This window comes from Chionomys nivalis, chromosome 6 (assembly GCF_950005125.1).
Source record: "Chionomys nivalis chromosome 6, mChiNiv1.1, whole genome shotgun sequence".
NCBI lineage: Eukaryota > Metazoa > Chordata > Mammalia > Rodentia > Cricetidae > Chionomys > Chionomys nivalis.
In genome coordinates, this window is record NC_080091.1 from 19903742 (window position 1) to 19919516 (window position 15775).

General features: G+C 38.2%; 1 protein-coding gene across 1 annotated transcript in view; it reads left to right on the forward strand.

The window, feature by feature from the left end:
• The window catches only part of Pex13 (peroxisomal biogenesis factor 13), a 28296-nt gene extending 13652 nt beyond the window's left edge, over positions 1-14644 (forward strand). Inside the window, exons 2-4 of the mRNA XM_057773230.1 lie at positions 2886-3580; positions 10076-10201; positions 11907-14644. Of these exons, the coding sequence (XP_057629213.1) occupies positions 2886-3580; positions 10076-10201; positions 11907-12205 (1120 nt within the window). The 3' untranslated portion in view covers positions 12206-14644. The remainder of the gene's footprint in view (positions 1-2885; positions 3581-10075; positions 10202-11906) is intronic.
• Positions 14645-15775: the final 1131 nt, after the last annotated feature.

Here is a 15775-nt window from a genome sequence, read left to right on the forward strand (position 1 = left end):
AATTAAATAGTTATACTCACAGGAGAGGAATGCCATGAGTTCATGACCAGCCTGGGCTATATAACCAGGTCTAGGCCATCCAGCATTGCAAGAATTTGTCTCCGAAACAGACAAAAACTACAGGCATACTGTGACACATGCCCATCTCATATTCTGTTTAGTTCTATGTAACATGAGGGCCTGCTTGTTCTCAGGGTTTCTGTCCCACCTGGTCCTTGTGCTGCCTGGTTCCCGCAATTGTTAAGTCCCAATGAAATCACACAGAGGTATACAAAGTTATAAACTGATTGACCCATTATTATTATCTGTGTAAGCCATGTGGCTCAGTACCTTATTCAGCGGGGCAGGTCACATCTTGCTTCTTCAGTGTCTGGGCAGGACTGCAGAAAGAGCTTCCTTCTTCCCAGAATTCTCCTGTTCTCATTGACTCACCTGTACTTCCTGTCTGGTTGCCCCACCTATATTTCCTGCCTGGCTACTGGCCAATCAGCATTTATTTAAGACATAATTGACAGAATACAGAATTGTCCCGCTCCAGTTCTGGGGTTTTCAAAGTAGCAAATTGATTTCACTGTTTAAAATGGCTCCCAAGTGTAGATCTATCTAATATTCCAAAGCACAAGATGGCTATGATAGACTTTACTGAAGAAAAAGTCTGTAAATTAGATCTGTTACTGTGCTGCTGACAATGAGTTACTGATACATTAACAATGTAACAGAAATGCACATAAAGCAAGTATATGCACTAATTGGTTGATGAAGATATGACTTGAACGACAGGCATGGTGGCATATGCATTTAGTCCTTGTACAAGAGAGGCTAGCAGCTACACAATGAGTTATAGGCCAGGATGGGCTATCTCAAACAAAGTGACCTGAAGCTACAGGAACCTAAACCTTTGTATTTTTTAAAGGAGACACGAAGGCTAGCTACACTCATTTAATCATTATTATATCATATCAAATTAGCATTTTTCCTCATAAACACATAATTAAAACCATAACAAAAGGATATTTCTCAGTTCATCAGTCCATGCTAGAGAGCTAGTTCATTGCCCATAGTATGCTGAGGATAAGCTTCAGTATCTACTCAGAACCAAAGAGAAGGGCCAGGACTTGTATAGAATATGAATATGTACTCTCTAAAATTCCTGAACTTGTATAGAATATGAACATGTACTCTCTAAAATTCTTCCTGAACTTGTATAGAATATGGACATGTACTCTCTAAAATTCCTGAACTTGTATAGAATATGAACATGTACTCTCTAAAATTCCTGAACTTGTATAGAATATGGACATGTACTCTCTAAAATTCCTGAACTTGTATAGAATATGGACATGTACTCTCTAAAATTCCTGAACTTGTATAGAATATGGACATGTACTCTCTAAAATTCCTGAACTTGTATAGAATATGGACATGTACTCTCTAAAATTCCTGAACTTGTATAGAATATGGACATGTACTCTCTAAAATTCCTGAACTTGTATAGAATATGGACATGTACTCTCTAAAATTCCTGAACTTGTATAGAATATGAACATGTACTCTCTAAAATTCCTGAGGAAATGAGAGTGTAGTGCGGTCACGGAAGATTATGGGCAAAGTCCACAGATAAAGTAATGTTTTCTGATAGGAATTACCCTCATTTCATTTTGTTGATTAAAAAAAATACTCTGACCAAAGACAATTTGTGGTGGGAAGGGGTAAACCTTTGTATTACTCCCAGGAGTAATGATTGGGTATTGGTACAGTTCATAAATCTTTTAAAGAAATACCTGCCTCAGTAACTCGAATCAACTGTCTATGGAGTATCTGGAGTAGAAAAGGCTGTAGAGACAAAGTGAGTTGTGTTAGCAAAGGTTGGGAGTGGGAGAGAAACTGAAGTGAATACAGACTATTTTAAAACTAACTTGGCATGACCAGAAATAGGTTTCATTATGTTGTTTCCATTTTTTTTTGGGGGGGGGGGTAATGAAAGTGTTGCAAAATATAATCATAGTACAACTGGGAATATTTAAAAACACACATATCGAAATTTATATTAAATGGGTGAGCTGTTGGTAACTAAATTTTATTTCAAAGCTGTTTATTAAACATTTCTGGGAAATGGATTAGTTTTTAATATTAATTGAATCATAGATTGTATAAAACATAGTTTTCAGCGATGGGTTAGTGGCATGATTTGGTCTAAAATATATTTTCCTTGAGAGATGTATTCTGAGATATTTAGGGTTAATTTATTAAGTTTAGAAGTTGATTTCAGATGTTTCAAGAATTGTGGACAAGAGGAAAAGTAAATATAAGATGATAGTAGTTATTAAATCTACTTTAAAAATATGCATGTATTCTGCCATGGTTTTCTTTCCTGTTTAAATTTTTTCAAAAGAAAAGGTGAGCAGAGGGCACAGCATTGAGAACATACCATTTGTCCTGTCCTAGGCTTGCTTAGTCTCCTTTACTATTCTGATCATGTCAGAAAACAGTGCTGTGGGCACTAGATGCACTTCAGCATGTCACATAGAAAAGCATTAAACTTGGTGTCCATGGAGGCCAGAGAGGGTGTTGAGCTCCTGTGACTCCAGTTATTAGAGTTGTAGGCAGTTATGACTGCCATATGGTATTGGAAATCAAATCTGCTCCTGTGGAAAAGCACCCAGCATACAGAATTTAAGTCATTAAGCTTAATACAGTAAAGACAGTTTTTTAAATTAAAAAAATAAACATTTTTAAAAGGAATTTTCGAAGCAAGTTATATATAGTTAAAAGAAATGGAAATTCTAATACAAACAGAAAAATACAATAGCCATAATTAAAACTTAATTATTGAACAAAGGATTTATTTTGTGTTTAAGTAACTCATAATTTTTCTTGCGTTTTAGATCTGCTGATCTGGGCCCTGCTTTATTGACAAGACCTGGACAACCAACACTTACCAGAGTGCCCCCACCTATTCTTCCCAGGCCATCCCAGCAAACGGGGAGCAGCAACATAAACACTTTCAGACCTGCATACAGTTCATTTTCTTCTGGATACGGAGCCTATGGAAATTCATTTTATGGAAGCTATAGCCCTTACAGTTATGGATATAATGGACTGGGCTTTAACCGCCTTCGTGTAGATGACCTTCCGCCCAGTAGATTTGTTCAGCAAGCTGAAGAAAGCAGTAGAGGTGCATTTCAGTCGATTGAGAGTATTGTGCATGCGTTCGCCTCTGTCAGCATGATGATGGACGCTACCTTTTCAGCCGTCTATAACAGTTTCAGGGCTGTGTTGGATGTAGCGAACCACTTTTCCCGGTTAAAAATACACTTCACAAAGGTTTTTTCTGCCTTCGCGTTAGTTAGGACTATAAGATACCTGTATAGACGGTTGCAGTGGATGATGGGTTTAAGAAGAGGCTCAGAGGATGAGGACCTATGGGCAGAAAGTGAAAGAACTGTGGCCTGTCTTGGTGCCGAAGACCAAGCAGCTAACTCAGCAAAATCCTGGCCAATCTTCCTGTTCTTCGCTGTTATCCTTGGTGGTCCTTATCTTATCTGGAAACTTCTGTCTACACACAGTGATGAAGTAACAGGTAAGAATCATTAAACTAACCGGGTATAATGGTGCACATCTTCAATCCCAGCATTCAGGAAGCAGAGGCAGGCAGATCTCTGTGAGCTCAAGACCAGCCTGGTCTGCAAAGCAAGTTCTGGGACAGCCAGGGTACACAAAGGGACCCTGTCTCAAAAAACAAACAAACAAAAAAACCAGAATAATTAAACAGCTTTAAAACTATGTAACAGTCTCAAACTTCAAGAATGGGTTTGTTAAATTAGCATTCCTAGTATTCATTTGCATTTACTATTTTAATACAATTATACTTGTAGTTAAGAGCTTCAAAACTAGACAAGGAATACTTTAGTAACAGGACAGGCTTGCTGATGAACTTACTCAGTTTAATAGTACAGAGTAGTGAACTTGGTGTTGGGAATTACATAAAGAGCCAAAGAGCATAATCCCTATTTTTCTAAAATATTACTGAAGGAGAGTCATTAAGACAATATCAGGCGCTTTAAGAAGGCCAAAAAAGGGCAGAAATAAATTCAGGTCTAACAACTGATTGTTAAACCCATAGTCTGTCAAATGGCAAAGAATTCTAGAAAAGTGAAGCCAACATTTTTGACCATGGTAACTAGAAAAAAATGGCATCTGAATTAGCTTTTTGATAGCTTTTTATTGTAGGGATATAGCTCATAGTATGTATGAAGCCTAGGGTCCAATCAATAGTACCACCATAAAAGGAAGAAAGGGACCATCAAGCTATTAGAACAGCTTGAACAAAAATACAGGAGCAGAAAATGTGAGACCTGGCCAACAGTTGTCTTTATACACAGAATAAAACGATAATTAGAATTAGATTGAAGGCCAATGATGAAAGATCTTAATTGCTGTTATGACACTTAATTTTCATTTAGTAAGGAATTGGTGATTTTTTTATTTGTAGTTTTTGTGGTAAGCATTTGTAACATAATTTTCTAAAGAGTTCAAACTGAGGATTGGAGGTTTAAGTCACGGCTAAAGTCTTTACTTATCTGCATGTATATATAAGGCCTAGGTCTGATGCCCGGCATATGAGAGGGAGAGCAATTAACGATTTTTCCAAAGTGTTTAAGATAGATCCAGATTGAAGTGGATTGCAGTTAAATAATGGTAAGATCATAAAGGGCTGGATTATATTCAGTAGCTAGTGACCTGTTTGGCACATTTTTAAAAAGGGCTTACTAATTTGAGACATTAGATTGAGGAAAGAGATTGAAACCCTGAATCAGAGTATGTGAAGCAGGACAAATACAGTGGGTTCAGTTGCTGGTTGATGTGGTTTATAAGAGCAAAGAAGGAATCAAATGGCATAGACATTTGAACTTGAGTTATTGTGGATGTTTTATTAATTAAACAAGTATTTGCTAGATGCCTAATACAGGTCAATTATAGTTGTAGAAGACAGGGATATGAAACACGTTTTGTGGCGGTCTAGTGGGAGGCAATCAACAAGACATGCGGTAAGTAGGAAAATAATAAGTGCTGTAGGAAAGAGAAATAACCAGGGATGTTGGGGAGTCGTGGATGAAAGAAAAGGGGAGAGGGTTATAGTGCTGCACATATTCAAGAAGGGCCTTCCCGAAAGAGGTGAGCAAAGAAGCACTCTAGCTACTGGAGAAAAGCTTGAAACAGGAAAGCCTTGAGGTATTTAAGTGGCAATATCGAACATGATAGATAAACAGCAAGGAAGTCAGTGTGATTGTGGCATGTAAGAGCAGCAGGATGTGAAGAGGAAGGAAACACTGGCTAGCTTGTGTTGAGTTGATGTACCACTGGGACGTTCTGTGGGTGTATTTGAGTCAGATTCTCATTCTGTAGCCCAGACTTTAAACTTGCAACAGTCCTCCTGGCTCGGCCTTCCAAGTGCTTAGATTACAGATAGGAGTCACTCTGTTGAGTTTCAAAAAGCACTTTTAAAGGCAGGGGTTGGCCGGGCAGTGGTGGCGCACGCCTTTAATCCCAGCACTCGGGAGGCAGAGGCAGGCGGATCTCTGTGAGTTCGAGACCAGCCTGATCTACAGAGCTAGTTCCAGGACAGGCTCCAAAACCACAGAGAAACCCTGTCTCGAAAAACCAAAAATAAATAAATAAATAAATAAAGGCAGGGGTGGATGGACCACACACACACACAGGGTGGGGCGGGAGGTGGGGGGACAGACAGAAAGATTTTTTTTAAGTAAAAGTGCTTACCTCCAAGCGTGGCAACTTGACTTTGACTTCTTGTACCTACCTTCATGTAGAAGGAGAGAAGGAAGGCAATCAAAGATCTTAGGAAATAAATAAGATTATGAGTCATTCATACAGAAGTGGTAGTTGAAGTAGTGCGTGGGATCACTATACTAGAGAAACCAAGAAGAGAACACAAGGAATGACCTTGAACAGGAAGTGCTGTGTTATTACTGCTGCGTGTAGAAGCAGCGGTGAGGACAGGAACCTTAAGGAAGGCTGGTGAAGGCTGCTCCACAGTAAGATGAAGGACTGAGTAGAGATCAGATTTGCCAACTAGAGCACCTCGAGCTCCAGAAAATGCTTCTGGTAAAGTGGAAATGACAAACTTTTGAGGTGGGGAAGGTGTGCAGTGAACAGGAGAGGGAAAAGCTGAATAGGATCTTGGTTTTCATGCACATGCAGACTGAACTCAAGGCCTTGCTTGCACTTACAGTGGTCATTCCTTGAACTACATTCTCAGCCCCGCTTTGTCTGTTAAGAAATTAGATCTCCGGGGGCTGTGGTGGTACACACCTTTAATCCCAGGACCCTGGAGATAAAGGCATGCAAATCTATGTAACTAGTTCCAGGATAGCCAAGGAGCTGTATTAAGATTCTGACTCAAAAAAAGAAAAGGAAGGAAGCCAAAAAAAAGAAAAAAGGAAGTTAGGTCTCATGATGGTTTTTAGGGCAAAGGAGAGGTAAAATGGCATGGGGATGCCCATGCCACATAATCTCAGCACTGGGAGGGAGGCAGGGAGGTTGATAGAAGTTTGAGACCAACTTGGCATACATAGTAAGTTCCATGATACCCATAGCTACACACCAAGTCTCAAAAAGGAATATATAGGGGGAAAAAAAGAAAAGAAAAAGGAAGAAAGAAGTAGATAGGAAAAGAGTGATTATAGATTACGGATAGGTGGAGGAATTGAGTAATGAAACCTTTTCTAGAAAAGAGGAGAAAAATGCGGCACAGAGAACCAGATAAAAGAAGGTAGGTGTCTATCTGAGATAGACAGTAGGTAAGATTTACTTCTGAGAAGCAAAACTGAGGAAATTTGGTTCTTAAAATTAGCTTTCCTGCTGCATAGAGCCGACTTCCACAGATAGGCCTCTGCTAGCCCTGCACGGTTCCCACTGCTGTTGGCATGTGAGATAAGACTACTGTTTTCAGTAATCAGAAAAAAGAATATTTTTAAAATCAGGAGAGAGGTTGGGAGATGGCTGAGTCAGTAACATGTCTGCTAGACAAACAGAAGGACTTGCTTAAGTTTGGATCCCCAGCACCCATGTAGGAGCCTTGTGTGTGTGGCTCTAGCACAGGTGGACAGACAAGGCTAGATTCCTGACCCAATCCCAGCCAGCCTATCCACCCTATCCACTATACAGTCTGTGAGCTCCACGTTCAACTAAGAAACACTGTGTCAGCAGTGATCTGGGAAGATAGCCAGCATCAATCTTTGACTTTCTCTCTCTCTCTCTCTCTCTCTCTCTCTCTCTCTCTCTCTCTCTCTCTCTACCTATCTCTTCTCTCCCTCTCATGAACACATATACAACACACTTTAAAAAACACAGAAGAATTTTGGCATGTAAAGATTATAGGAAATTCAGATGTTAATATCTATTAAAAAGTTTTCTTGAAACATAGCCCTACTTGCACATTGCTATGACTGATTTTATGTTGAAACAGCGGAGGAGCTTGTAGAAACTGTATGTGGCACTGTAATTGCTTCACACCTCTGTTCTGCATACTACAAAAGCTCAGTTACACTTCGGCAACATATAGAGTGCCGCATTGTTACACTATTATGATAGTTTGAATGAGAATGGCCCCCGGAGTCTCATAGATTTGAATACTTAGTCACCAGGGAGTGGCACTATTTGAAAGGATCAGGAAGTGTGACCTTTTTGGAGGATGTGTATCACTAGGTTTGGGCTTTGAGGCTTCCGAAGCCCAAGCCAGGCCCAGTGGCTCTCTCTTGGTTGCCTGCGGATCCATATGTAGAACTCTTGAGTTACCATGTCTGCCTGCATGCTGCCGTACTCCCCCCCCCCATGAGAATAATGGACTAAACCTCTAAAACTTAAGCCAGCCCAGTTAAATGCTTTCCTTTATAAGAGTTGCCATGATCACAGTGTCTCTTCACAGCAATAGACCTAAAACAGCTGTAGTATTTTTTGGTGGTGGTGATGCTGCTCCCGGGAATTAAACCTAGACCCTTAAGCGTGCTAGGCTGGTACTCTCCGTCTGAGCAATATCTCATCCTACGTTCATGATGGGTTCATATATAGCACACAGAACTGAAAAGGCAGAGTAAACTTGGAGAGCTACACTTTAAAGACACAGTAGGCGAGTGTTGGTGAAATACTGTTTTTGTTATGCAGTGGCAGAATGGCTGTGTTGAATGAATACCATCACCAGACTGAACAGTATTCGTAATCAACACTGGGAAGACTGAAGTTGGAACTCTTACCAGAAAATTTTCTTACCCCCTCCCCCCCAAAAAAAGGAAAAAGAAGCTACAACCAGGGTTTCCTTTGCTAGTCAGTGGAGTGAAGGAAATCTTTATTGATAATAATTATTGCAACAGCCAAAGAAATTTATTCAGAGACAGTAATGAGAGCGGTTTCTGAACTTTCAGAATGACATCGTCATCTGAAAACAAGACAAACGAAGGGTGGTGGGTATGGTTTAGTATCAGAGCATGCGCTTAGCTTGCACAAGGACTTGGGGTCAGACCCTAAAATAAGAAAAGGGCAAATTATTTGAGTAGCTCTCCCTGGCTTGTGCTAACCTAGTAGATCCTGATAGTTCTCAGTTACTGAAGCAGCGATGGTAAATTCGAGGTGATGATGTAGTTAGCAGCTGTGACTATCTGTATAGTATGACTGTCTTAAAAATCGAAAACACACTGGGTAGACGCTACTAACATATGTTGCAACTGATGATAAAAGTGTAAGTGGAGTTTAAAAATGTTAGAATTTACAAATCTTTCAAGAGGAAGTTTTTAAGTCTATGATTATTCATTGTTTTACTCAGCAAGAGAATATGTGTTAGATATTATTAAGCCAGTAGTTTCAGTGGCATATAACTTTTGTCAGTTATATTAAGTAGTGTCAAAAGTTGAAGTGGGGACAGGAAAGATGGTGCAGCAGTTAAGAGCACATACTGTGTGATTCAGAGAGTCACAGACCATTTCACAGATCCTGAATCGTTTCTCAGCCATACATTGGTGGCTCACAGGGCCTCTCTTTTGACATTGTTGGAACCACAGACGTGTGGCATACACATACACACGTGCATATAAATAAAACATCTTTTTAAAAAAATATTAAGTTGAAGTTGGAAATACTGACTTTGTCTTGTTTGCTTTTTTGTCTTTTGTTTTAATATTTGTCAGGGTTTCATGTATATAATAAAAATGGAAGACAGATTAGTTGGAAAAACAAGAGGGTCAGCAGGAATGGGAGGGGACAAGAAGATAAGGGGAACATATATGATCAAAATTCATTATAGCAATTTCTGAAAATGTCATAATGAAATCCATTATTATGTGTGATTAGTATATGCTAATAAAAATGAGATTTCCCCTCCCGTCTAGGTTTCAAAGTTCAAACTACAGTGCCAGAACTAGTTCTGAACTTCAGAATGCAAAGGAACTGTCTGTATTTCAGAATCTCCTTAACACTTGTCATGTGGAAGTGACTGGTCAGCAGTGTGCTAACAGGGTGCACAGCACAATCAATAGATGAGCAGTCTGTTCATCCCCCAAGTAATGAATATGCTTAGTCAGACTTGGATGCCCATGAATTGTGCCTCAAATCTTACTACCAGTTAGCATCCATTAATGAATATTTGCAGTTGAACCAAAAATAAATATTATTATCCTCCTCCCCAAGTATTTCTTTCTTCTTGGTAAACATGCACCGATTTATTTAAAAAAAAACAAAAAACAAAAAAAAACTTTGAATTTTGTCCCCAAAAACATGAAACTTCTTTTTCTTTCTTGTTATATAAACTTTCATTCTGGCCTTTAAGATCTAAAATGTATACTACTGGCCCTCTACCAGGAGAAGAAAAAACTTGTCAACCCGACTGTAAGAGAGTTTATGGAAAGGGGGACGTTTGTAAACATTTACTTAGCTCAGGGTGTGTTTTGGGATTTACATGGGAAGAGAGAGCTGTCCACTTGCCAAATGAATTTATAGTTTACAAGTCATAGCCAATGAATTCTGTATTTTACAAACTTTATTAACCGAATCTTAATTTTGTTTATAGACAACATCAACTGGGCAAGTGGTGAGGATGACCATGTAGTTGCTAGAGCAGAATACGATTTTAATGCCGTGTCTGATGAAGAAATTTCTTTCCGTGCTGGTGATATGCTAAATTTAGCTCTCAAAGGTAACAAATCATGAATAAGTTGTAAATATCTTGACTTTTTAATACTTGTGAAGGTAGTGTTGGAAACTGAAGCACAGGACCTTACTAGTTAACTTGTGAGTGGTTGCTAAAGCTTCACTTTTGTCTGAGTGTGTATGTGTATGTCTGTCTGTCTTTTGATTGGTTGATTGATTTTTGTCAGAGTGTGTATGTGTATGTTTGTCTGTCTGTCTGTCTTTTGATTGGTTGGTTGATTTTTGCAGAGAAAGGATTGAGCCATACTGTAACCCAGGCCGGTCTGGAACTCACTGTTTAGCCCAGGCTGGCCCCAAACTCATGTCCTCCTCCCTCCGCCTTCCAAGGGCTAGGACCACAGGTGTTAACCTCCTCTCATCCCTCCCACCCCTGCTCACTCACCTTGCTCTTCACAATTAGTCAGTCCTTCCTAATGGTGTGTAAACGAGACCCTGTGTCAACAACAGTAAAGTCAGAGAAGATACCTGTAAACAGAGACTGCGCTTTAGTTTCCTGGCCACCCAGACCCAGATAACCACACAAAATATATATTAATTACAACACCGTTTGGCTGACGGCTCAGGCATATTTCTAGCTAGCTCTTAAATCTTAAATTAACCTATTTCTATTAATCTGTGATTCACCACGAGGTTGTGGCCAACCAGTAAGATTCTGGCATCTTTTTCCTTTGGTAACTGTATGGCATCTCTCTGACTCCACCTTCTTCCTCCCTGCATTCAGTTTAGTTTTCCCATCTAGCTCTATTCTGTCAAAGCAGCTTCTTCATTAACCAATGGTAATAAAACATATAGCATACAAAGGAGAATCCCACATCAAATACCCCATAGTGGTATCCCAGCAATTCTTCCCTATAGATTCTCTTCTAAGTCAAAACCCCTAAGTTCCAAACTCTGTTCATCCCTACACAGTACACAGTACCAAAGTATTAGTTTCTCAGACTCTGATTCAAACTTGGAAAGACACTCATAGGTTTTTGTTGATTTGTTTGTTTCAAGCAAAGTCTGAGTTCAGACTGTCAAATTTGTCATCCCTCTGCCTCACCCTCTTGAGCATTTACAGGTATATAGCAATGTCAACATTGATGTTAATTTTCAGCTTTTTGGTTTGGTTTGGTTTGGTTTGGTTTTTCAAGACAGGGTTTCTCTGTAGCTTTTGAGCCTGTCCTGGAACTAACTCTTGTAGAACAGGCTGGCTTCAAACTCACAGAGATCCACCTGCCTCTGCCTCCTGAGTGCTGGGATTAAAGACATGCACCACCACCACCCACCTAATTTTCAGCTTTTGAAAGAAGTGAGTCTCCTTACAGATAAAAACTTCATGGTCTTCAAGGTAGTACTTTTTAGTAAGTATAAAGTATACTTTTTAACACTTTGTTTTTACTACTTTGTATACTTTTATTACTTTACTAAACTATAAATTTAAGGGTGAAACTGGCACACACCTATTGTCCCTGCTACTTGGGAGGCTAAAGCAGGAGGATTGCCAACCTGGGCAACTGTGAGATTCCATCTCTTGTTTAAAAGGAAAATGGATCTAGAACAGGTAAGTGTGCAAGAGTTTGCTTTTGAGAGTGTGTACCCAAACTAGTTTACATATCTCACTGTGAGAGTTGGATTTCGCTTAGCATTCTTTATCATTAATATTCTGTTGGCTCCAGTACAGTTTCAGAGCTCTCTTTCTCTTTCTCCAGAACAACAGCCCAAAGTGCGTGGTTGGCTTCTGGCTAGTCTTGATGGCCACACAACAGGACTGATCCCTGCAAATTATGTCAAAATTCTGGGTAAAAGAAGAGGCAGAAAAACAGTGGAATCGAGTAAAATTCTCAAGCAACAACAGTCTTTTACCAACCCTACATCAATTAACGGAGTTACTACTGCCAGCTCTTTGGATGAACAGGAAGCTGCCTTTGAATCTGTTTTCGTTGAAACTAACAAGGTTCCAGGTGCACCTGATTCTACAGGGAAAAACGGAGAGAAACAAGATCTTTGATATCTTTCATGTTTGCGTGCAGGTGAACAATCGAGCACTTTTAAAAATTATTTCTTACAGAGAAATTAATTTGCAGTTGAATGAAAGCGTTTGCTCATGGCTGTCCCAGGCAGTTTGCTGCTAGAAGTTACTTAGTCAACACTAGTATGCCAGTCTAGTGATCTGGCTGCATTTGACCCTTGATTGGACCATGAGGACTTTGTTTCACCTAGCTTTTAGATTATGGAGATTGTTGTCAGTTTTATCTAAATCTCTAGGCTTATTGGAACAGTAGGATACACAAGTTGCCTCGGAAGGGATCATTAATGCTTTTTAAAGTTCTGAGTTAATTGATTTGAAGTCTTCAAAAATTGAGTGATAACATCTACTTACAAGAACAGGCAAAAAGGCTGAATTTTTATAACCTTTTAAGTAAACTAAATAATAAAAATTTTCTGATCTGTATTATGTCCAGTGTTAATTTACTTAGGTGATAGGTTTCTACCTGCAAACAATTGATACTATTATCTTTGATTGTATTTATAAAATTTATTGTTGAAGGTCCCTGGGAGCACTATGAAGGAGATGGTTCTAGAATGGGAATTTCTTAATCTCTTTAGAATATAACTAGTTTTCATCCTGAGTAAATCAGAATATATAGATCTTATTTCTTTTCCTCCAGCTAAGATGTAAGTCCTTTGAGATTTGCACTTAATCAGTTCTGGCCTTGATGATTTTTAATCTTCATGAATTTTCTTCAACATAGGAAAATTACTTTTATAAATTCCATAATCAAGATATACTTTACACATGGAGAATGTGTTACATTGGTTATATTTCTTTTAGATTTAGTTTTCATTACTGAGACTATAAGTAATTCAATTCTTATTTCAAATATATTATTTGACTTTTTCGGCTTAATGAATTTTAATGTGTTTCAGTACAGGTTTCCCCAGAACTGGGGAAACATGCTGTCAAATATACACAAGAATACATTTACAGATCCTGCTAAAAACTTTTTATAAGTGATTTGTTTTTGTATCTTTTCGTACAGTTATGTTTATCAAATAAGTAATTCCAGTGCAGTTCATGTTAAGCCATATCTAACCTAATATATACTAGACACAGAAAAACTAAAGACTTCTTGGGAAGGCCTGTTTAAAATTATAGTATAATTAGTGACCTGTCCTTTTATCTTAAGATGGAGATAAATACTTATGGTACTTGTTTTTGTTGGGCCTGTTTTCTAACACTGAGGTAGCAGCCTTCTATTTAAGAAAGCGAATTAAATACTCTACCACTGGACTGTGTCTCTAGCCCTCAAAACAAGTTTTTGACAAATATGAACTCAGTCTTGAGATGTTTAACTGCTCGCATGTCTTTTACTCTAGACATCTAGATTAAATAATAGTAGTAAAATAGAAAAGAAATGTTGAGTCAGTACTATTTAGATACTCCCCCCCCCTTTTTTTTTTTTTTTGGAGATGAGCTTTAAGATAGAATTTGTGATTGGTAGAAGCTGTATAAGAAGAGAGCTTACGCAAATAAGCTGTCTCTTTTAGGGTCTTTATTGTTTGCCTGACTATGCTAGGTTACAGTATTAACCTGATAGCTACTTACATCCATTTTTTTTTTTTACCAAAATTTTAGAAAAGCAATTGTAGGACTAGAAAGGCAGAAACATTCGTGGCTTTTGTATTTTAGTCCCACAGACTTAGGGTGAGTTTAGAGGAGAGGGATGTGCCACAGCCTTGACATTATTATTTTATAGTGCTACCTCACAAGAAATAAATCATAAGGTACACTAAGAAAATAAGCTTCAAATTTTTTTAACTGTATTTTGTCAGCTTGGAAAGAAAATGAGACAAATAAATCTGTTTTCATGATCTAATATCTTATTCAGGGATGTGACCCTGTCTGGTGTATCTCAGTTATCACTTCCTAAGTATAGCTAATGTTTATCTTGTGCTTTCTTTAATGGTAAAAGGAACAGATTACAGTTAAAGTTTTATTTTTAATATACTGTGAAAATATTTTACTGGAGAAATAAAAGTATTTTAAACTTGATTTTGTTTTTCAAGATAAATGTTAACTTGAAAGTATAGTTTATGGGGAGTTTTTGTACATTATATAGTTATGGTACTACAAACCAATGAGTCTTGTTCTATTTCTTTTTGATTTAAAGAAAACTAGTGGATTTTCATTTGTAGAAAAATTTAACAGGTGAGTTAAAAAAAATCTCGAATTTAAATGTTAGGAGACTTGGGCCAGTAAGAAAATGTCTCAGTGGGTAAGAGCATCCTTACCATGAAGCCTGGCTTGTTGAGTTCAGTTCCAGAACCACATGGTAGAGGTGAGCCGGCCAGTGCAAGCTGCCCTCTGACCTCCACAGTCGTACTGTGTCACAAACACACACACACACACACACACAATAAATAAAAACGACATTGAGTTTGAAGACCTACATTCCAGATTGAAACCTACTCACTGTAAGTTTTAAGTTTCATTATTTTTCAATTTCTTCATTGCTAACATTGAAGATAGATGCCTCATCTGTCTCTTATTGGAGCTTCCTTTTTTTTTTTTTTTTTTTTTTTTTAAATTTTCGAGACAGGGTTTCTCCGTAGCTTTTTGGTTCCTGTCCTGGAACAAGCTCCAAAAAGCTACGGAGAAACCCTGCCTCGAAAAACAAAAACAAAAACAAAAAAAAAACAAATGGAGCTTCTTTTATTTAAGGACAGTAAACACTAAAATAATGTGAATTTTATGTTTTACAGGTTTTTCCTTATGTACTTAAACATTTTAAATCCTTTGTAAATGTTACAGAGTATACCCAAAACTCAAATTCACATGTATTTAGGTAAAGATTAAAATTAGGGCCAAGAGAGGTGACTCAGCAGACAAGTGTTTACTATTGCAGATTATCTCTAGGCTCAGTTCCTATCATCCACATCCATCTGTAACTCCAGTTTCAGGAGCCCAGTGCCCCCTTCTGGCCTCCACAGGTACTGTGCGCATGTGGTGCACATAAACTCATGCCGACACACAAGAACAATTAAAATTAGTGGTGAGCATGGCAATACAAAATTTAACTTTTTTAAAACCACAGAGAAACCCTGTCTTGAAAAAAAATAAAAGTTGAAACTGAACATGATGGCACGCATCTTTAATCACAGCAGAGGCAGGCACATCACAAAGGCAGCCTGGCTTCCTTAGTGAGCTCCAGGACAGCCAAGATTACAAGAGAGACCCCGTCTCAAAAGACAAAAATTAAAAACCAAAAAAGAAAAACAGATGGAATATTTACCAAACTCAAGAAATTTTCTTTTCTTAGTGTTGCTTTGAAATGTCTTTTTATATTGTGTAGCATCTTAGTTTATCTCTTGGGAAAATAAACTTTATTTAAAGCCAGTTAGTTCCTTATAAATCATGTGGCGACTTAAGTCTTTAAAGTGTTTCTCCTCACGTAAAATAAGCTTTGGGTTTTGCTCATAATTTATTGATTATATTCGTCATTGGTGACACCAGTTTCACCCCTGCTTCTCATTCCCACCTGCATTTAGTGTTTGTCTTTCCTAGATATCCTCTATA